Source organism: Mytilus californianus, unplaced genomic scaffold, assembly GCF_021869535.1.
Source record: "Mytilus californianus isolate M0D057914Y unplaced genomic scaffold, xbMytCali1.0.p SCAF_9, whole genome shotgun sequence".
NCBI classification, from domain to species: domain Eukaryota; kingdom Metazoa; phylum Mollusca; class Bivalvia; order Mytilida; family Mytilidae; genus Mytilus; species Mytilus californianus.
The window spans coordinates 62,663,140-62,686,103 of record NW_026262745.1 but is presented as its reverse complement, the minus strand read 5'-3'; the positions used below and the strand labels follow the sequence as shown (position 1 = coordinate 62,686,103).

At 32.1% G+C, this 22,964-nt stretch overlaps 1 protein-coding gene and 2 long non-coding RNA genes across 3 annotated transcripts in view; 2 read left to right on the top strand and 1 right to left on the bottom strand.

The window, feature by feature from the left end:
* Positions 1 to 17,973, bottom strand: part of LOC127714528 (uncharacterized) — a 62,122-nt gene extending 44,149 nt beyond the window's left edge. The window contains exon 1 of the mRNA XM_052220615.1: positions 17,727 to 17,973. Coding sequence (XP_052076575.1) covers positions 17,727 to 17,811 — 85 coding nt within the window. The 5' untranslated portion in view covers positions 17,812 to 17,973. The remainder of the gene's footprint in view (positions 1 to 17,726) is intronic.
* Positions 1 to 22,391, top strand: part of LOC127714535 (uncharacterized) — a 42,299-nt gene extending 19,908 nt beyond the window's left edge. Inside the window, exons 2-4 of the long non-coding RNA XR_007987773.1 lie at positions 18,729 to 18,943; positions 20,946 to 21,068; positions 22,369 to 22,391. This is a non-coding gene — a long non-coding RNA (uncharacterized LOC127714535). The remainder of the gene's footprint in view (positions 1 to 18,728; positions 18,944 to 20,945; positions 21,069 to 22,368) is intronic.
* Positions 2,465 to 13,456, top strand: LOC127714530 (uncharacterized). The gene is made up of 4 exons (XR_007987767.1): positions 2,465 to 2,759; positions 7,028 to 7,103; positions 12,025 to 12,436; positions 13,415 to 13,456. It is a non-coding gene; the product is annotated as an uncharacterized LOC127714530 (long non-coding RNA).
* Positions 22,392 to 22,964: the final 573 nt, after the last annotated feature.

Here is a 22,964-nt window from a genome sequence, read left to right as displayed (position 1 = left end):
AATTTGGGGTTTCGAACATCACTTAAAGACACACAAACAAGAGACATTACTTCCAGTTGCAAATATTTCATGCATTTTTAGGACGACAACATATTAACAATAAATATTATTGGTAAGTTCTTTAATGAGAGACGGAGGACTATTTCCCGGGACTTTAGGATAGTAACATTTTTATGACGGGAATTTGGGATTGGGCCTAAATTTGTACGGTTATTAGGAATTTACACTAATCGGGACTCAGAATTAGATAATAATTTTTGGGAGCAGAGAAAGACCACTTTATGTTTACGGGGCTTCAGTATAACAATCTTTTATTCCCCTTTATATAATAGAGGCCGTTTAAAATTAAAGTTGGGGAAATTCCAACTGCCACTAGATAATATGTATAGGCACAAAAATGGTTGCCTTGATGCATACTATCGACGGCACCCTGAAAGAGTTGTTACAAGGATTTTAATGTACAGATAGCGGGTATTCTCCCTATACAGGAGGTATCTGATTCAATATCCACATTGTTACCTGTAGACATTGCTGCGTACTTTTACACCCCGCCCAACCAAACGGAGGCCCCATTTTGGCACGGGTTATTCTGTTTGTTTGATAAAGACCTAAAGGACTATATTTCAATTTGCAATGAAATAGTAAAAGGAGTATATGAAAGAGCAATAACCATGCAAATAACGGGGACACGTTTGGACATTTTTATGATATGGACACGATTGAGCTTTTAGAGAAAGAAGGAAAAAGTTAGGCTTCATATGGACACGTTTGTGAGATGGACACGTTTGGGTGTTATTATATAAATGGACATGATTGGGCGTTAATAAAAATGACACGCTTTGGCGCCCTTTTACATTTAGATATGTTTTGCAGTTCAGTGACGTCATGTGGACACGTTTGGGGGAATCAGACACGTTTGGGGGGAAGGACACGTTTCTGAGTGGACACGTTTGGGGGAATCGGACACGTTTGGGGGGAAGGAATAAGGTAGCTTTGATACTCTATAATAATACCAGTTGTTTCCAGATTATTAGGGTTGATGATATGATGATATATTTCACTTTATTCATCTAATTGTAATTATAATAATTTGTATGTATATATTCAATAAAAATTTTGATAAATGTTTGTCTAAAATTAACCCCTATATGGTACAAATACATATAGGGGCCAGTTAGTCCTAGACTGTATGAGTATACTCAAATGGTCTGACCGTACACATATGGTCCGACTGCACGAGTATATGTGTACGGTCCAAATACTCATATGGTCTGGAACATATATACAATATGAAGATTTGGATAAAGAGGTTTTATTACATTATATTCTTTGATGTATAGCCTGTACATGTAAGAATATTTAATCGCATTAACAAAATCCCTCTGCCCTGATTACATGTTTCCCCTAGGTCTGTTAACCCAGAGTTCATTCACCCACAGAGTCTGTTCGCCCTAGGTCCGTTCTCCCTAGTACTTTTATTAAAACATATTGTTTAATGGGTATTAAATTTTAATAAACTTATTCATATGGTATAAATTCTGGAAATTTATGAAAACACATGGAAATATTTAAAAGTTGTTGGCTTAAAATTTGTTTTAGAGCATTAATTGTTAAAAATGATAATTCTCACTGATTGTTGTAATGGATTTATAATAAAAATAACATTTTTTTTTGATAAACTAGCTATATAGTCAGCTTGGAATGAGTAACAAAAAATGATGTACCAATTTTAAAACTTGAAAAAGATATAAATTCATATTGTTATCAAATTGACTGATTAGAATTAATAAAATTGTTAACAAATATCAATAAGATAAGTCATGTAAGTACAATGTATTCCAGTATTCTACTATGCAAATAAAAAATAATTTATATTTGTTTGCAGCAAATACATTTTACAAATATTGGGCGAATTTTTCAATAAACTTAAACATACTCTGTTCGAACAATAAATATTATTGATTATGCAACTAGACTATAATATAAAAAAATCAGGATGAAATTCGAAAAAAAAACAGGACAGGAGTTTTGAGTAATCAAAAGGTGGGATGAGACACTTTGCCGAAAAAAGGCAGGATGACTATTTACATGTATGTAAAAAAAAGTCAGGATAAACTAATGAACTAGTACACATTATTGTTTTGGGGCTAGCTGAAGCAAGCCTCCTGGTGCGGGATTTTCTCGCTATGTTGAAGACCCATTGGTGGCCTTCTGCTGGTTTCTGCTCTTTGGTAGGGTTGCTGTCTTTTTGACACATTCTCCATTTCCATTCTCAATTTCAAAACAAAAAAGGCAGGACCGAATAGAGTGAAAAATACATAACAACTAATAGAATGAAGGACAAAATTGTTCATCCTAGCCCCCCATGAAAACCAACTGGTAGGTCCATTAGTTATCTATACCTTTCACCTCCCCCCTCCCCCCTCCCCCCCCCCCCCCCCCCCCCCCCCCCCCTCAAAAAAAAAAAAAGAAAAGAAACAAAGATTCAAAACAAAAAATCCAGTCCCCCTTTAAACGTAAATTGCTCTCACACTTGTTTTAACTAAATGTTTACCATATATATAAATTGAAATCATTTCAACAACAGGCTACTGTCGTACTGACAAGTTTTCATTCAGCATCTCTGCATCTTCAAGTTCAAGGTCACAACAAGTTTGTCTTACATGAACTGGTTCCCTGATTGCATTTGGATAACAGACGTTCTTCTATCGCACTGCAACTCAGGACTCTTGTAGAAGTTGAACTTTACCAGTTTGAAGGTGAGGATGTTTGTTCCATCCACAGAACTGTTACCCGTCACCTATTCTGTATTAAAATTCCACCTTTTTTAGACGAACCACTTCGGTTTGGAAATCCTCTGGTTACCTGACAAGTATGGGGAAAATCTGGATTCCGAATATTTTTTGGTATCTGCTTGACCACAATAATGTCAACTGGTCAATGCTTATTAGATAGAGCAATAATTTCTCTTACACAGTTTAATAATACCAATTTAAAATTCAGAAATAAAGTTATTCATTAAATCAAGACTACCAAATATAGACCTATTCAAGTACACCTTTGCCTTTGGCTTTGGGTGTGTTTGACTTTGGATTGTATTTGATTTAAGGTTGTGTAGGACTCTTTGTAAACAATAAATGCTGGCATGGACATAATACTTGTAAGTGAGTTAAATTTTACAATGAAAATCTGTAATAGATCAAACTATAACAGATAAAAGTCTTTGTTTTTTTTTTTTTTTTACAAAAATCTAGGCTTTACTTGCATACAATCCCTATTTTCTATTCACCTACATCTGACACAGGTATTTGGGGATTTGGGGCCCACTGTAAAAAAGTCTTTATTATTCTCCATAATTACAATTTTCTAAAATGTATTGACATATAACAAGTCTCAACAATCCATTACTAGTCATTTACATGTGTAAGTAACAATACCTTTTTTTACTATCAACCACCTTGACACTTTTTCACAGAAAATGTAAATATTTTAATTTGTCCGATGCTTTGAAAAAGTGTCCTTCAATTCATTATTTCATGATAAAGTACTATTAAATTCTGTCCTGCAAGGTTGATTTTCAATAAGAGGACCTTTTCACAGTAAAAGGTGTCCTTTAAAGGGAGATCATAAAAAAGTCACTCACGTATTTTGGCTATATTAAATGTTCTATTACTAAAACAAACCAATCAAGAACCTGTTATAATTTGATAAAAACACCAAATGGAAGGTGTTAAATTCCAAAGCATATTCAATTATCTTAGCTATAAAGATGTCAACAAAAAGTATCCACCAGCATCAACTGTCACAACCCCTATATAAAGTACAAGAATACCAAATGAAGAAAGAACAGTATTTATGAGAAAATTCTTGAAAATTACATGATTTTTAGCTCGCCTTGACAGAGTAAAAAAGCGAGACATTATAGGTTTGCCGACGGCAGCAGCGGCGTCAACAATGTATTAGTTTGAGATTAGGTCTAGTTTATGGTGAAACACAAGTGGTAGGTCAATGATATTTGGTATGCAGTTGTATAAACATTGGCATATCTCATTTCCATAGAGATTATTTGGCCCTGCCTCCTGAGTCATGGTCTATTGACCTTGAAAATTTTGCTTAGTTTTATACATGTATTAGTTTGTGATTAGGTCTGAGTCAGTTTATGGGGAACCACTAGTGGTACATTTGTAGGTCAATGATATTTGGTATGCAGTTGTATTAGCATAATGGCATATCTCATTTCCATGGAGATTATTTGGCCCCTTCCCCTCAGTCATGGTCTATTGACTTTGAAACATTTGCTTAGTTTAAATGTATTAGTTTGTGATACTGATTAGATCAGTTTAAGATGAACTGCTAATGTTAAGTCAATGATATTCGGTATGCAAATTTATTGGCATAAATTTGCAAGTCTTGTTTCCATGGAGATTATAAAGCCCCACCCCCTCATCATGGTTCATTGACTTTGAAACTTTTACATAGTTTACCAAGTTAATGTTTGTGTTTAGGTTTTTTTAAGGGAATGACTTAGGTAAGTCAATTATATTTGGTATGCATAAAAAGAAGCTTTTGTATAATTTAACATTAGCACATCTCATTTCCATGGAGATTGTTCAGCCATGTACCTTCAGTCATGGTTCATTGACTTTGAATATTTTACATAACTTACATGTTAAAGTATTGCTATTTTAATTTCAACAATATTGCTTTATCAAAATTTCAAAAAGGCAAGACATATCTCTGTGATAACAGTTTATGTAAATTGAAATAAAATACATGTATTTTTATTAACATTGTTCATATTTTTAAGTACTATTTAATATATTTCTGTTTTTGTGTGTATTAGTACATGTTTTATTGTATAATTCATGTTTAACTACACATGGTGATGGTCACATTTAGTATGAATTCACTACTCCAGTTTACATGCCATGTTTTAATAGAGACAAAACCTATATTCTAATTTTTAAACTTTAATTTAGATAAAGAATTGAAGCTATGTAAACATAGTAGGTATTGATAGTGGGCACTTTTTCTCTTGACATACTGTCCCTTCAATGAAGGACACTTTTTTCATATGAAATATTGTCCCTTCATTGAAGGACAATTTTTTTCACATCTGGACACAATTGTATACTATAGGCAAACATTGTTTGGACAATATTTCATAATAACATTAAGTCCGTGGACACAATTTACTGTGAAATAGTGTCTGGTGGACATAATTTCATGGCAGACAATATTAAATCCGATATATATGTTCTTTGAAAATTTCTTAATACATTGTTGGTCATCTAAAATGTGAGTCATTAATATTTACATGTACTTGGGATCTTTTAAATGTTCAAAACTGTTCTATTTGCTTAAAAGTAATCTGAAGCAATTTCTAGACACGCTTCGATCATTAGGGTAAAAGCCTTGTGACATAAGGGTGTATCTCCTACTCGAGCCCCAGTTTATGAATGCATGTACATATCTTACCTTGGAGAGGAGGTTGATCTTACATTAGAGTCAGTCAGGGTAATTCCGTACACTTTTGGTCCTAAATGAAAGTCATTTGGTTCCCTGTTTAATAAACAAGCAAAATGTACAGTAATTACCTGGTCTGGACACACAGTTATCGTCCTTTGATTTTCATTGTCCACGAATATAGTCCCTAACTAGTGTGGACAGGGTGTTACTTGCCAATTTTTTTTTATCCCCCTTCCAAATTTATTTCTTCATGTTTTATGTCTCAAATAGCAAGTTGGGGGATAAAATTACACTGTTAAAAAATTTGAATTATGAATTTTAAAGTAAAATAGTGATTTGTTCCAGCTGAAAAAGGTTAAAAATTAGCATTGATTTTGGAAGCTGTCAAGATTTCAAGACCCCCTTAACATAAAATAGTCCATATTTTGAGTTAGAGCTGATGAAGTTTTTCTATAATTTCTATATAATTTGTCCCAAAAGTTAAGTAGTACAACACACTGTAAAAATATTATTGAGAAAGCTCAGTTTGGATTTTTTTTATTTCCACTTATTTTCTAAAAGAAATGCACTACAAAAAAACTGTGTTCTCGGACCAACTGCCTGTACGAAATTACCTGGATCGACTATAATCTTTATAGATTAATCAGTTAAGCTAATTCTTTTTTTTTCATTAATAAAAAAATTCTACAGATGATTAAGTATACAACGTATATCTATTTCAAACAAACTAAGAATGTTTAAAATTAAAAAAATTCACAGAATCTAAATAACAAAAATTTTTAACTTTGCATTATTTGTTAAAGGGACAGTATAGACTCAGTTCATCATTATGATAGGAGCACATGTCCTGTGCATGCTGTGTATATAGTATAATAGATTTATTATGTCTTGTCTGTATCTTAATTTTGGTTAAACTGCCTACTGGGAAAAAAATTATTACATGTTTACATTCCCAATTACTACTATTAGTCAATTATGTGTGAAAAGTTTCAATTTCATGGGTTTATATCCCCCAGGATGTGAAACATCATTAGAATTTGTAGATATAAATGAAGAGATATGAAAATGTTATCCTCAGTACTGTGTCAGTCACTTAATTAAAGACAATAAAAACATTAAATTAGGGTAATAAATATTCCCCCAAAAAATGAACATTGAGAAGTTCTGACTCTGATACACATTTCAATGATCAATTAATTCATCTTTTAATAATTACCGTAGATGTGAGGACATGATGGATAATTTTTAAACTCTTTCCTTACTTAGAAAAAGCACCTGGTTCCCTTCAGAGCACAAAATTTCAGGGGGAGGGTGCAGAGCCTCGATATATTTACTGCTCTCCCGAATACTGATTTGTGAACATGTAAAAATAAGGCAGCTAATGCACTCATGTAACCTCAACAATGAAAGCGACAAATGAATAATTTTATTTACTTTTTGCAATTTCTCATTGATGTGATGTAAATTTTCTGTTAGAAAGTCACACGATTCTGTATCTAAACTAGTATGACAGTTACACAAGACTGTTTTATCTTATTTTTGCAGATTTTTTTTCTAGGTGTACAACTGTGCAAGTATTGAACATCAGCTTCAAATGCAATGTGATCTAAAAGACAACATAATAATGGACAGATGTAAGTAATGATCAAATAGTTAAAGATATGGGAATGTATGAAATTGTTTGAAAATGTCCACATGAAAGTAGATAATTATCATTTTTACTGTTCTGCTAAATGAGGGTTTGGATGAGGGGGTCCTTATTGTCTTTATTCTTTAAATATTAGACCATTTTTCTCTCTATTCATTATTTATTTTTTGCCCATTTATATTATCTCTATCATGTCTTAATAATTTACTGTATTTTTGTGCCCTATTATTCAATATTCTGTATTATTTTTCCAATATTCTCTATTCTTTATTTGTTTGCCCCTTTATTCTGCACATGTTTGTCCAATATTCTCTATTCATTATTTGTTTGCCCCTTTATTCTGCACATGTTTGTCCAATATTCTCTATTCTTTAAACCCTATCCATTCTTTCTCTCCATTACAGAGTTCTTGAAATCTTTTTTCTCCTGGTGGTCCTTGAGGGAAATACTGAAATTGTTCTTTGCAAATTTTGGTGGTCAAAAACTTAGACTTATATGTGATACAGAAACAAAACAACACAACACAATACAAATATAAACATTAACAAAAGACTTCTGTGAACATGAATAATTTAAATTATGAACTTTTCAATAGTATTTTAAACAAAGTGTATAACTCTGTATGTCCCCGCAACTAAAAGTTGGCGGGCATATTGTTTTACCCCTGTCCCTCCGTCTGTCAGTCAGCTATAGGTCACAGTACAGCCTTCAACAATGAGCAAAGCTCATACTGCATAGTCATATATAAAAGGCCCCAAAATTACAAATGTAAAACAATTCAATACTAAAGGCCTTCTAAAAAAATACAAAAAAATTAACGAAAAACAAATATGTAACACAGCAACAAACGACAACCACTGATTGTCCAGGTTCCTAACTTGGGACAGGCACAGAATGTGGCAGGGTTAAACATGTTAGCGGGGTTCCAAGCCCTCATAAATTCATATATTTTAGATATTCTCCTCAAGAAAATTGGATATATCAGAAATGTTATTAACATCTACACTTTTAAATGTTGTACTTAACTTTACTTGATGTATGCTTATAAATGATGTGGTATGATTACCAATGAGACAACTCTCCACAAGAGACCAATTGACACAGAAATTAACAACTATAGGTCACCGTACGGCCTTCAACAATGAGCAAAGCCCATACCACATAGCTATAAAAAGCCCCGAAATGACAAATGTAAAACAAGAAAACAAGAAAAATTACGGCCTAATTTATGTACATGTACAAAAAATGAACGTAAAACAAATATGTAACACATCAACAAACGACAACCACTGAATTACAGGCTCATGACTTGGAACAGGCACATACATTACATTGTACATTAATATTTAATTTCCATATTGCTATAAAATCTATCATATGTTTTTTCTCATGGGAGCTCTAATATAAATAAAAAAATTTCTTTGGAGTGCATTATCTTCTTTATTTCTAAACACCTGTTGAACATCTTTTTTAGCTCACCGCGGCCCAAAGGGCCCCATGTGAGCTTATGCCATCACTTGGCGTCCGTCGTCTGTCGTCGTCTATCGTCGTAAACTATTTCAAAAATCTTCTCCTCTGAAACTACTGGGCCAAATACCTTCAAACTTTAAATAAATGTTCCTTAGGGTATCTAGTTTATAAATTGTTGTACATCTTTTTTAGCTCACCTGGGCCCGAAGGGCCCCATGTGAGCTTATGCCATCACTTGGCGTCCGTCGTCTGTCGTCGTCGTCTGTCGTTGTAAACTATTTCAAAAATCTTCTCCTCTGAAACTACTGGGCTAAATGCCTTCAAACTTTAACTAAATGTTCCTTAGGGTATCTTGTTTATAAATTGTATCCGAAGTTTGTATCCATTGACAAACATGGCCGCCATGGCTAAAAATAGAACATAAGGGTCAAATGCAGTTTTTGGCTTATATCTCAAAAACTAAATCTTTTAGAGCAAATGTGACATGGGGTAAAATTGTTTAATTGGTCAAGATCTATCGGCCCTGAAATTATCAGACGAATCGAACAACCCATTGTTGGGTTGCTGCCACTGAATTTGTAGTTTTAACAAAATTTTGCAGTTTTTTTGTTATTATTTTGAATATTATTATAGATATATATAAACTGTAAGCAGCAATAATGTTCAGCAAAGTAAGATCTACAAAAAAGTTAATATGACCATAATTGTCAATTGACCCCTTAAGGAGTTATTGCCCTTTAAAGACAATTTTACACAATTTGTTCATCAAGTTTGCTAACATTTAAAAATCTTCTCCTCTGAAACTACTGGGCCAATTACCTTCAAACTTTACCTAAATGTTCCTTAGGGTATCTTGTTTATAAATTGTATCCGAAGCTTGTATCCATTGACAAACATGGCCGCCATGGCTAAAAATAGAACATAAGGGTCAAATGCAGTTTTTGGCTTATATCTCAAAAACTAAATCTTTTAGAGCAAATGTGACATGGGGTAAAATTGTTTAATTGGTCAAGATCTATCGGCCCTGAAATTATCAGACAAATCGAACAACCCATTGTTGGGTTGCTGCCACCGAATTGGTAGTTTTAACAAAATTTTGCAGTTGTTTTGTTATTATTTTGAATATTATTATAGATATATATAAACTGTAAGCAGCAATAATGTTCAGCAAAGTATAAGATCTACAAAAAAGTTAATATGACCAAAATTGTCAATTGACCCCTTAAGGAGTTATTGCCCTTTAAAGACAATTTTACACAATTTGTTCATCAAGTTTGCTAACATTTGAAAATCTTCTCCTCTGAAATACAAGTGAGCGATTCAGGCTCTTGAGAGCCTCTTGTTTTATTTATGCCTATTATCAGGAAAACTATGAAATTTAGAAACATTTTTTATGCCTCGCCGTAGCGGAGGGGGCATTAAGTTTTACCCTTGTCCGTCTGTCCCGTAGGTCCGATAATTGGTTTCCGTTCTCTAACTTTAGTTTGCCTATACCAAATGTTATGAAACTTATACACAATGCTTATTACCTTAAAACACAGACCAAGTATAAATTTGGGTAGTGTCATTTTTACCGTTCTAGAGTTATCCCCCTCTACAAATGGAAATATTGCTGAATTTTTCATTTCCTTTCTCACTTTAGTTTGCCTCAACCAAATGTTATGAAACCTATACACAATGCTTATTACCACAAAACTCAGATCAAGTTTGAATTTGGGTAGCGTCACTTTTACCGTTCTAGAGTTATCCCCCTCTACAAATGGAAATATTGCTGAATTTTTCATTTCCTTTCTCACTTTAGTTTGCCTCAACCAAATGTTATGAAACCTATACACAATGCTTATTACCACAAAACTCAGATCAAGTGTGAATTTGGGTAGCGTCACTTTTACCGTTCTAGAGTTATCCCCCTCTACAAATGGAAATATTGCTGAATTTTTCATTTCCTTTCTCACTTTAGTTTGCCTCAACCAAATGTTATGAAACCTATACACAATGCTTATTACCACAAAACTCAGATCAAGTGTGAATTTGGGTAGCGTCACTTTTACCGTTCTAGAGTTATCCCCCTCTACAAATGGAAATATTGCTGAATTTTTCATTTTCTTTCTCACTTTAGTTTGCCTCAACCAAATGTTATGAAACTTATGCACAATGCATATTACCACAAAACGCAGATCAAGTACAAATTTGGATAGCGTCACTTTAACAGATCTTGAGTAATGTAAGAAAAGGCATGGCAAGATCTATTAAAAGTTAAATTCTGCCGATATAGTTAGTAGACTGTCACTCTTAACATGCTTAATAGGAGTGATTGCCCTTCAGTGAGGATTTTTGTTTACCCTCTTTTGTGTTTTGAGCAAGAACTAAAGAAGAAAGAGAGAAACTAAACAGACTAATTATAAAAGACCTGTAATAAAAGATCAACAAAATAGAGATTTTTGTCATGAAGTATATTCTCGTCTACAATGTTAGAGAGTGTCCTTTGTTTGATATGCACATAAACCAAGGTGAGCGACACAGGCTCTTTAGAGCCTCTTGTTTAGCTCACCTGGCCCAAAGGGCCCTCGTCGACCATTAACTTTTACAAAAATCTTCTCCTCTGAAACTACTGGGACAAATTTAACCTAACTTGGCCACAGTCAATCATCATTGGGGTATCTAGTTAAGAAAATGTGTCTGATGAATATTAAGAAAGAACAAAATGAAAATGATATTTTGATAAACATGTTGTTGTCGTGGTATTGTGCTCTCTTAAACCATCAGATTATTACTGTACGTACTGCAATAAAAAAAAACATGAATCAATATCAGGGAACTTGAAGTAATTGAAAACTAGTTCAAATCCCTAATTGCACTTTAGCTTTTCATTGCCTCAACCAAGTGTTATGAAACTTATACACAAAACAAGGAATTATCTGAATCTGGAATAATTTTGAATTCTGGAAAATTGATAAGAAATGTATGATGAAAACATACCCAACTAAATAGGGATAGCCATGCAAGGGTAATTTTACTTTCACTGTTCTTTCAGTATGAACTAACTAACCCCCCTTAGCCATGCGCGCATGGCTAACCCTATTTAGTTTGGTTAGTTTTCATCATAAATTTCGTTTCAATTTTCCAGAATTCAAAATAATTCCAGATTCAAATAATTCCTTGTTCCAATGCTTATTAACATCAAACACTGATCAAGTCACTTTCATCATTCTCATATTATGTTACTTTATTAATAGAAAAAAAGGATAAATTAGAGATATATTTACAAGCAGGGACATCCGTGTCCCATGGACACATTCTTGTTTTATTTATTACATATTTTAGTGTATTAAAGTAATTATACTGCTTCCACCTTTCAAAATTCTAACAAAGCTCTATCTCTTTAATGGATAAATAAATGATACTAGTCGAGAACTCAACAGATAATTTTTTTTCAGGTTCTCTGGTCGTTAGTACTGGTTTGCCACACACATGAATATATTGATCCTGCTTTCAGCTAAATATCAGAAAAATTAAGAACAAAGGAAAGGATGCTGAAACTGTACAGTCACCGGTCAGGATTGTTTCAGAAGTGAAATTACAATACAATATATGTTACTGGTTAATTCCTATGATTTGTAATTTTAAACAACACACATAGACTTTGCATTATTGTTTTACAAGAGAGACACCAAAAGATGCAGTCAACATTTATTATTTTTATCAAAATACACCGAGGACAAATCATGGGTACACTTAGCTTGAAATATGGTGCTTTCATACCAAAATTGCCTGGACGTAAAAGAAATAAAGAACCAAAATTCATGTCAGCAATCATGCAGGGGATAAGATGAAAGAATAAAGAATAAGGTACTGTCATATTCAGTCTTAATAAGAGTCCTGCTGCTTTATATGTATATGCATTTTGTTATGCCCCGTCGTAGCGGAGGAGGGCATTAAGTTTTATCCTTGTATGTTTGTACATAGATATAAGAAGATGTGGTATGAGTTCCAATGAGACTACTCTCCATCCAAGTCACAATTTGTAAAAGAAAAACCATTATAGGTCAAAGTACAGTCTTCAACACAGAGCCTTGGATCACACCGAACAGTAAGCTATTATTAATTTAAGGACCCCAAAAATGATTAGTGTGAAAATAAATTTGGAAAACAAACGGTCTAATCTATATAAAAAAAGAGAAACAAGAAACACTTATAGTGCGTGATTTTCTCGCTGTGTTGAAGACCTTATTCTTTGAAAAAGCGACGGAGGTATCATGTGCTCATGGCACAGCTGTTTATTCATTTTAGTTCACTATAAACTTAAGTTTGCTTAACCAAATGTTCTGAAACTTATACACAATGCTTATAACCACAAAACTTAAGATACAACTTTAGGTAACAGGAACGGTCTTGACTTTGGAAAGCCACATGAAAACTCAATTCTGCTCCCCTTTTAAATCTTGATCAGTATTTGTTAAATGAAAAAAAGTAACATAAAAGAATGCAGGTTGCCAGGAACATTCAATTGGAGAAAGGGAAAAGAACTCAACTCTACACTAAATAATTTTGAAAACTATTATTGGCTATACTATCTTTATTGATAAAAAATGTCAGAAAAGTTATGTACATTATGATCATGTTGATTGTGTGAAAAGTCACACAAGGTAATCAAAATGGTCAGAGGGGGAAAAGAAGTTTTGTTATAAATGTCAAATGTGATAGTCTCAACCTATCAACATGATCAAAATTGTTGATTTCACCATTAATATTTACATTTAGCATGTTCAGCGGAATAGCACGTTTTTGTTATATTTTACTAAATGTTATTTTACTTTTCTCTTATAGGCAGGAGTGAAAGGAAGAGAAAAAGTCATCAGTAAAGAAACAGATCAATTTTAATTAACATGTAATAATTCCATCTGAATATAACAAGCATTGCACATGTTATGAAGATTTATTCACATGTTACTATGATTTGTAGTTATATTTTATTGTATGTATTTGTAATATTATATAGAACATGTATTTTATTTTAGAACAGTATTTTTCTTTTTCGTCGAGCCTGCGATTTTGTCGCAGAAAGCTCGACATAGGGATAGTGATCCGGCGGTGGCGGTGGCATCGTTAGCTAACTTCTTAAAAGCTTTATATTTTAGAAGGTGGAAGACCTGGATGCTTCATACTTTGTATACAGATGCCTCATGTTACGATGTTTCCGTGTGTCACATTTCCATTGACCTTGACCTCATTTTCATGGTTCAGTGACTACTTGAAAAAAAAGTTAAGATTTTTTGTAATGTTAATTTCTCTCTTATTAAGAGTAATAGGTTAACTATATTTGGTATGTGCGTACCTTGCAAGGTCCTCATGACTGTCAGACAGTTTTCACTTGACCTCGACCTCATTTCTTGGATCAGTGAACAAGGTTAAGGTTTGGTGGTCAAGTCCATATCACAGATACTATAAGCAATAGGTCTTGTATATTTGGTGTACAGAAGGACTGTAAGGTGTACATGACCAACTGGCAGGTGTCATCTGGCCTTGACCTCATTTTCATGGTTCAGTGGTAAGTTAAGTTTTTGTTTTGGTCTGTTTTCCTTATACTGTTTGCAATAAGTCTACTCTATTTGGTGTATGGAATGATTGTAAGGTGTACATGTCTAGCTGGCAGGTGTCATCTGACCTTGACTTCATTTTCATGGTTCTGGGGTCAAAGTTAAGTTTTTGAGTTGTGGTCTTTTTTTCTAATACTATATGCAATAAAGGTCAACTATATTTGGTGTATGGAAATATTTTATGATGTACATGTCAGTCTCGCAAGTTTTATTTGACCTTGACCTCATTTTCACAGTTCATTGCTCAGTGTTAGGTTTTTGTGTTTTGGTCTGTTTTTCTTAAACTATAAGCAATAGGTCAACTATATTTGTTGTATGGAAGAATTGTAAGCTGTATATGTCTGCCTGGCATGGTGCATCTGACCTTGACCTCGTTTTCATGGTTCATTGGTCAATGTTTAGTTTTCTTGGTTAAGTCTATTTCTTAGAAACAAAAGCAATAGGTCAACTATATTTAGTGTATTGAATGATTGTAAGGTGTACATGTATTTCTTGTTTGGTTTATATGACCTTGACCTCATTTTCTTGGTTAATGTTAAGTTTATGTGATAGTGGTAGTAAAGCTTTATATTTAGGACTATCAACATAACATCAATAATTAGTAAAGAAGGCGAGACATTTCAGCGTGTGCACTCTTGTTATATTTTGTTGTGGAGAACATCAAAGAAATTTAGAAAAATATAATTAAAGATAAAGTTTCTTCCATGTTTTCTGTGACAAAAACAAAATTGTGCAAATTAGGAAAATGAAATGAGGCTACATTATTGAATATTTTTGAGTTTGAGTTTTTTCTTTTTATTCCTATTTTAAAATTTCATTGGCATTTGAAGTAATGAGTTAAAACTAGTTTTTATCAATCATTTTGTTTTCAAGATGTACAAACAGTACAGTAGGTTAAGGTTTTGTGTACAATAGTTTACTATGATGTTATGGTCAAATAAACTTGAAACTTTGTACATTCAAGTGTTCATTATGAAGTCATCGATTTTTTAAGTAATTACAAATAAGTTACTGACAATGGAAATCTGATTGTGGAAGCAGGGCATAATGTGTTATGGAAACACATCTCAATCCCATAGAGCACCGCCCTCCTCACCAGCCTCTCAGTAATGGAATATTGACTTTGAAAATTTCCTTAGTTTACACTGTAAGATTTGTAAGAAGTTCAGTTTAAGGAGAACCACTAAAAGTAGGTCAGGGATATTTTATATGCAGTTGAATAAGCTTTTGGACAATACATGTGCTTGGGGATTTTTTTATCCTGAACCCTAAATCATGGTTTTATAACTTAGAATCTTTTGCAGTTTATATGGAAAGTTTATGCTTAGGCCAGTTTAAAATCGACCACTTATAAGAGGAGGATTTAGAGGAGGCCTAAGCCCCCTTTTTGTGGGACAAATTTGGTTGATATTATATTTGGGAAATTACTAAAGCATGACAAAAGAGATGCAGTAGAGAGCAACCTTAATATTTCTTAGAAAATACTTTTTTCGGACCTGTAATGAAAAGTATGGTTATAAACAAAATACATATTTTTTTCAGTTAGAAACATATTTTTTATGAATCAAAATTTTAACAAATGTTGGAAACAAATTTACATAAAAACTTTCTGAATGTATCAAAATTCTGTGTTGTAATATCTTATAGATTTTGTTTTTTCGGGATTTTTCCCAATATGTTTAAGAAATCTGTAGCATATAATTTAAAAAATTTGCTTGCAGATTTTATTTCGGGATTTTTCCCAAAATGGGTAAAAAAAATCTATGTAACAAGTGTGTGTCTGATAATAGATTTATATTTTCGGGATTTTTCCCGAAATGTGAAAAGAAATTATTAGTCATGAGTTCTAGCATATACGTTCTGTTTTCGGGATAAATCCCAAAATATCCGAAGACATCTGTGTTATACATTTTTCACTTAGTTTATTTTTGTCGGGATTTTTCCCGAAATGTGTTTCAGATCTGTTTGTCAACATTCTTTGCCAACATATATGTTATAAATAATAATGTTGATAATGATTTTGGGACATTTCCCGAAAAGTTGTCACATACATCTTTACCACAAATTTTTAAAAACTTTCATATATTTTGGGAAATTTCCCGAACATTAAATGTAAATTTTATCAATTATAAGAATAAAAACAAGGAATATTGTAAAATATGTGTGTTTCTTTATGAAATCTGCATTCAATTTATGGTAAACATTGAAAAAGATTATAGAAAGGAATAAAATGGATTTTACTCTTTTAAAATAGATTCAGTTCAGTATATTTTTACCCAATTCTTTAATTTTTGAAGTTATTCTTTATTCTTTATTTTGTTTGCTCATTTTTCTCTATTCTTTGTTCTTTTTGCTCAATTTTCTCTATTCTATAAACACATTCTACACCCTCGTGTATGTCAATAAACTTTCTATAATGTAACTTTGAAAATTAGCTTGCAAATTGCATGCATGAAGCACGTAAATGCATAAGCTAAAAGCATAAATACGACAATTACACTGCTGAAATTGCTACACCGAGTCCACAGACACCTGTTTCTAAATTTCTTTTTACCTATATACCTTAATATTATTTTATATTAAGGTTTATATGTATTTTTTTTTATAGAGACCCCGTTTATTGGATTATCACAGTTGATTGAATATTTGAAAAGAATCATGGAGTCATAACGGACAAAAATGATGAATATAATCAAACTTGCAGTGAGGTGTTTGATTTGGGTTATCCCTGTGTTGGATAACTCTTTGAAATGAAGAAAAGCAATGAAAGCATTGTTTCTTTGTCTTGAATTTTGTCTGTGATTGCATATTATGTCAAGAATGTATGTATTTGCCCTTTGTTTTCACATACATTTTATTTTTGCAAAAATTTATATTTTTTTTGGAATTTTGCATTTTTTTCGATTTTTTATTTAATTTTGGAAAAAATGATTTCCCGGAAATTTGGATTTTGATATCCCCGGGTTAACTAGGGTGGGGTGTTCTTTACATCCGGGTTATTATCCAGTGAGATTGCAAGGTTCTTGCTTTATAAGAAATAAATGTATTTATCCCTTCTTTTCACATATAAATTTTAATATAAAAAAAAATGAAAACTTAAATCTAACCTGGTAAGCAATGGGGACAATCACTGTATTATTTATAATACAAGTTTCAAAAAGGCTTATACTAATTCTTAAAACATGATTGATCGTTGATGTTTGGCAGGAAAACTGAAAATCCTAGTCAATTAAGGTTGGAGTCTAACGCACATGATATATCTACGTGAGGGGTTCGACCTCACAACCTGGTTGTTGACAGGCTAGTGATACAGTAAATGAACGACTAAAGACTATTCGGCCACAAAGGGCTCTCTTAAAAAACTGTTTTTTATCCTTCAAACATGTGAAGTCAATCGTCAATTTTTTGAAAATTTTTAATTAATTTTAGATGAATCTTTTATATAAAGCAACTATTGTGTAAACGTATGAAAACAAACAAACCCTCATGAGTATACGTGCACTATACATACATACATTACGATTTGTAAATCAAAGTCTTACCTACTATTTCCATTCTGTTGATCACAAAAATGGAAAGAAATATAAAAAAAAATCCAGTAGAAATATGATCTTTAAGTATATCCATATTCGTTGTTTTGTGGAGCTTTAAAATCCTTCAAATGATGTGTTATGAAAGTAATCATGAAATGTACATCAAAAACGTATTTGGTATTATGTAAATATCATTTATGTTCAATAGAAATAGTCAATAGATTCTACCTGTGTATATTTCGTTTACGGGCGGTTTGAGAAATTCAATCATAAATATATATTATACATGAATTACTGCATTGGTGCATTAAATTGAGTTTGACATACATGGTTTGGAAGTGCTGTCACTCATTGTATTCCACGTTGAATTTGAACGATCAATCTTCTTTGTAAAGTTTCTTTTTCGTTTAGTATTGAGCAGAACAATAAAAGAGGATCACAGTTATATTATGAAAAAAGTAATTATAACGAACAACTGATATCATTGTAGAAAGCTCTGAGCAAAAAGATTTTAAAACATATACTTGATGTATAAATAAAAATAAAAAAAGATTGGTAAATAAACTTCTACAAAAAAACATTCAATGAGAAAATATTGTTATTCATTAATCAAAAGGAAAAGTTGTTTTAAGTCACATGAAACGAGTTTCTTGTTATTATAATGTTAGGGAAATTGTTGAACCAATGCATGCATATATACTAAATTAAGTCCTTTTATGCGTTTTTAAAAATTTATTACGAATCCATAACGTATAATCGGCAAAAAATATTTCATTCAGTTAAAGTTGATTAAAAAAATTAAACGGCTTATTAACTTTTGGATTTTGTTGTTGAAGTTTACCGATCGTGAAATTTGATAAACAATCAACACAGAAGCATGGAGCACACGGAAAATAAGTGAGCTGGTAGAGCGATGTGTTTATATCTTTACTATGCGTTTATTTTTGTTAATTCAACTTTGTCATAGCAGTTGTTAGATGAATTGGTGTATTGTTTTTTTCTTTCTTTCAGAATCATGCAATTAACACAATCTCGTAACCTTCCAGTGCACGTTTGTTTCATCACGTGTTTCACTCGCACTTGCGCTGTTCGATTGTAGAAGTTCTAACTAAATGCCTCGTGGTTAATATGGCTGCATACAAAAAAAAAAAAACTATCGGCGAATTAGAGTACGGGAAGACAATACTTCAAAAGCAGTATATTTCTGAAGATTGTGATGAGATAAGGTATTTTATATTACAATGAAGTCAAGGCCATGAACACTTAATTTTCGTTTTATAGTAAAACATTCAAGATAATAAAACATATTCAACTATTTTTTTTTAAATTGGAGGATAATAATAATGACTTAAAATTTTTAAAAAGCCAATGCTACCAAATGTTTATAATTACACTAAATAGACGTTTCTTCTATTCTGAATTTTGATTGACTGAGGCATTCAAAAACTTCTATTCTATTTCCGAGACCTATGACTGCGCGCGCTTTCAATGACAAAACTAAAACAATACGCATGCACAAAACATGAACGAAAGGCTTGATTTAACTTGCACCCTCATTATTGTAGCTTACAAATGTAATCACAAGAATTAAATGCTTCTTTTTGTAATATTAAAAGGTTGCAAAAAATGTTGAACGGTTGTCGGGTGGATTTTTCGAAAATTCAAAAACATTTAAAAAAAAAATCTAATTAAATATTTAATGGAAGGGCAGACTAAAATTTTTCAGAGGTCGAAGACTAACAACCCTAGATAAAACACACAAAAATGAAGTTTTTTTGAAGTTATGCATTTTTAAGATCCACTTGTAAAGTCTGCCGTCAAGTAGTCTAGTAAAAATGTGTAATTCGAACACACCTACTCTGTTGTTATATCTCATTAGACAGGTATTTCACTTGACCTATATATTTCATTTTTAGTACTGTGAATTTTCAATGTTAATAAATCAACATGTAGCCTAAATATATCAAAATATAGAATCTGAAGCGAGATTATATATTTTAAATATTTTTGCTTTATTTAGTTAATTTAGTTTTTTCCTTTTTTTTTTCCTGTGTTTTTTTTCCAGCGGAATTTTTGCTTATGCACAAAAAAGATCCACTTGTATTTGCACAGGTCTACCACAATTGACTGTTTTATGAAAATTTGTCTTTAATTTAAAAGTTTTCAAATATCTCGAAGCCCCATACTATAATTTAAGTAAAACACGTATATAAGATGCATAAAATCCTAAATTATGTACCTTTGTTGAACTTTTAAAACATTTCTTTTGTTTAATTTCAACTGGGTATACGTCTGATTGAGGTTGACATCTTTTACTACTTATTGTAATTCGCCTATACATTTATTTGACAAACAGCTTTTTTCTATGACTTAGGTAGTTCTTTTTAAATAAGTTAATTTACTTTCTTATTGCGGAAATCGAACCTGATCGGACATGGCGTCAGTGACAGCAAAACCAAAGCCTCTTTTGAGGACAGGTTATCTGAAATAGAACACTGCTAAAATATTTGTTTATGTTAATTTGATAGATTCATAATTTGGTTATCTTTTAATTATTTGATAACGAAAACCATCAGTTTCGGTAATTTATTTTGCAGAAAAGCATATTCCTAAATAACTAGCTATTAATTGAAGGCGCCCAGCCTTGTCAAAGTTATAAAGCAGGGTCCGGATGGGGGTCATTGATTTCTTTATTCTCTATCATTTTTGAACATGTTTTTTTTAGTTTTTATTTATGTTGATTATAATTCTCTATTTTTTAATTTTAGCAACCCATTATTCTCTATTCTTTATTTTTTGGCCTATTTTGTCTCTTCTTTAATTTTTTACCCTTTTGTCTGCACTTTTTGACCTTTATTCTCTATTTTGTAAACCCGATATAGACCTACATAAAGATTTAAAACTCTCAATACCATTATTGATCATTGGTAATCATGTGTGGAAACCATTACAATATGCGAACCTCTGCACCTTTTTTTTTTTTAGGTACTAATACAATATGTCAGTGACGTCATACAAATATAACCTTTAACTATAATGTCGACCTATTATAAATAATACAGCTGCATTTAAATACAGTCATCATAGATAAATCAAAATTCGTATAAAGACCACCGCGTATGTAATATAATCACACGGAAGTCTATCGCATTTTATAAAATAAAAAAAAGAAAAATATATCCTACCGGATTATGACTTTATAATATAGGATTTCTTAACATCTTGTAGGATTTTAAAAAATCCTATGAAAGAAAACGATATCAAATAGGACTGTTGCACAGTTTTCACTCGTAATGCAGAACCACGCCAGCTATATCAGATTTGTTTTGAAAGTTTTACATATCCCAAGAGGTATAGTATTGCTTAGTTCGATGATTCTACCTAAACAAAATGTTGTACCAGTTTGTACTCATGAGAACTGCAAATTAATCTGGGAAACTGTTTCGTGTACCTACAGGAAGAAGGATGTTATATTAAGTCACGTAAATCAATGAGTTACAGGTGCACGACACTTTTCTGTTAAGACAATGAGAAATCGTTCATTCGAGCTTTCAACAAGCTAACTTACACTGTAGGAATTCGGAAGATCCGAAGGAAGAGATTACAAGCTTGGAGGATACATTATCCTGACATCGAGCCGGCCAGTGCTCGGGTTTATTCCTCAATACCACATGTTTAACAGAAAAAAAATCAATCACTATTTCGAAAGTCTTGTTTGAATAAGTAACAAGGCAAGGAATCAAACCCACGACCTTCTTGCGAGTACATTACCACGAAACCACCGATGCGGTTTTAATTGAGTAATCATGATATCTGAAAATGGAAAGTTATACTTAAACTAGATATATACTTCATCCTCCGAAACAGTGTTTACGTCGTCCATGGTACGCGACAGTAACTTATCAGTAGCACGTCTCACCTGTATCGTTGATTGCGATGAATGCGCATGTTACTACAACCGGGCTGAAGAAGACTTCGAGAAAAAAATGAAAACAACACTTTAATATAAATTTCATGCGTCCGAAGCATATTTCTGGATTAACCTTCATCAGGAACGCTCAAGCCGAATATTTGAAAGTAAAGGGTGTATAATACCCAAAACATCTGAATCGCATAAAAAGTAAAACAAACATACCGAACTCCAAGGAAAATTCAAAACGGAAAGACCTTTAACAATTGGCAAAATCAAAAACTCAAGCACATCAAACGAATGGAAAACAACTGTCATATATTCCTGACTTGGTACAGGCATTTCCTTATGTAGAAAATGGTGGATAAGACCTGATTTTAAAGCTAGATAAACCTCTCACTTGTATGACAGTCGCATAAAATTGCATATAAATGGACGTTCTTACATCAAACTTGAATTATCACGTGGTCACTAATAATATCAACTGATATAGCTTTTTCTTTTATGAATGTAATATCTTATTCATGTATATAATATTCCCGACCCTTGAACGAAACATTTAGTAATACTTGCCTAATGAATTTCACTCGGCTGCATGTAGAAATCTAATACGTTTACAGCAGTTTGAAATTCAAATAGTAAAGAATATTTTAAAGTTTATGTCATAAAATTTGATATTAACAAAATATTTTATATATGTCTGAATTTAAAATATATATTTTAATATCAAGATTTGTTTAGATTTCAGAAGATTTATTATAAGGTAAAATATTTTTAGTTTAAATTTAGCATCTTTTAAATGTAATATCGGTTTTTATGATCTAAAAACTCATCAAAGATACTGAGAGTAAATATAATACGTAAGATGGTTGAAAAGAAATTTTTTGAGTGCTATATGATTTCCGAAAAAGGATGTTTACCAAACATGTTCCTAACAAAACATTAAAGTACTTTTTACAAAGAAAAAACTCAAACACACAACAACAGATGATGTTTAAATCCCAGATGTCACTTTAAAACACGCAATTTAATAACTTAAAACAACTTTAGGATCATATCAACAGCATTCATTTTTATGTTTCATGTGACGCCTGTTAACATTAATTCGAATGATGTCGAATTTGAGGTAAAATACTTTATACCTTCCGGAACACCTAAATAAATACATGCAAGGAATTTGTTGAAATTTTGTTACCCAAAGCATTAATTTTACCTGTATAGCTCTCTTTCCATCCACCTCTCTTCTTTCAAGATTTAACATTCATTATCAGATTACATATTAGCACTAGAGTTTTTATTTTGCCCCTCATTCTCAATTCAGATCAATTTAATCTTCA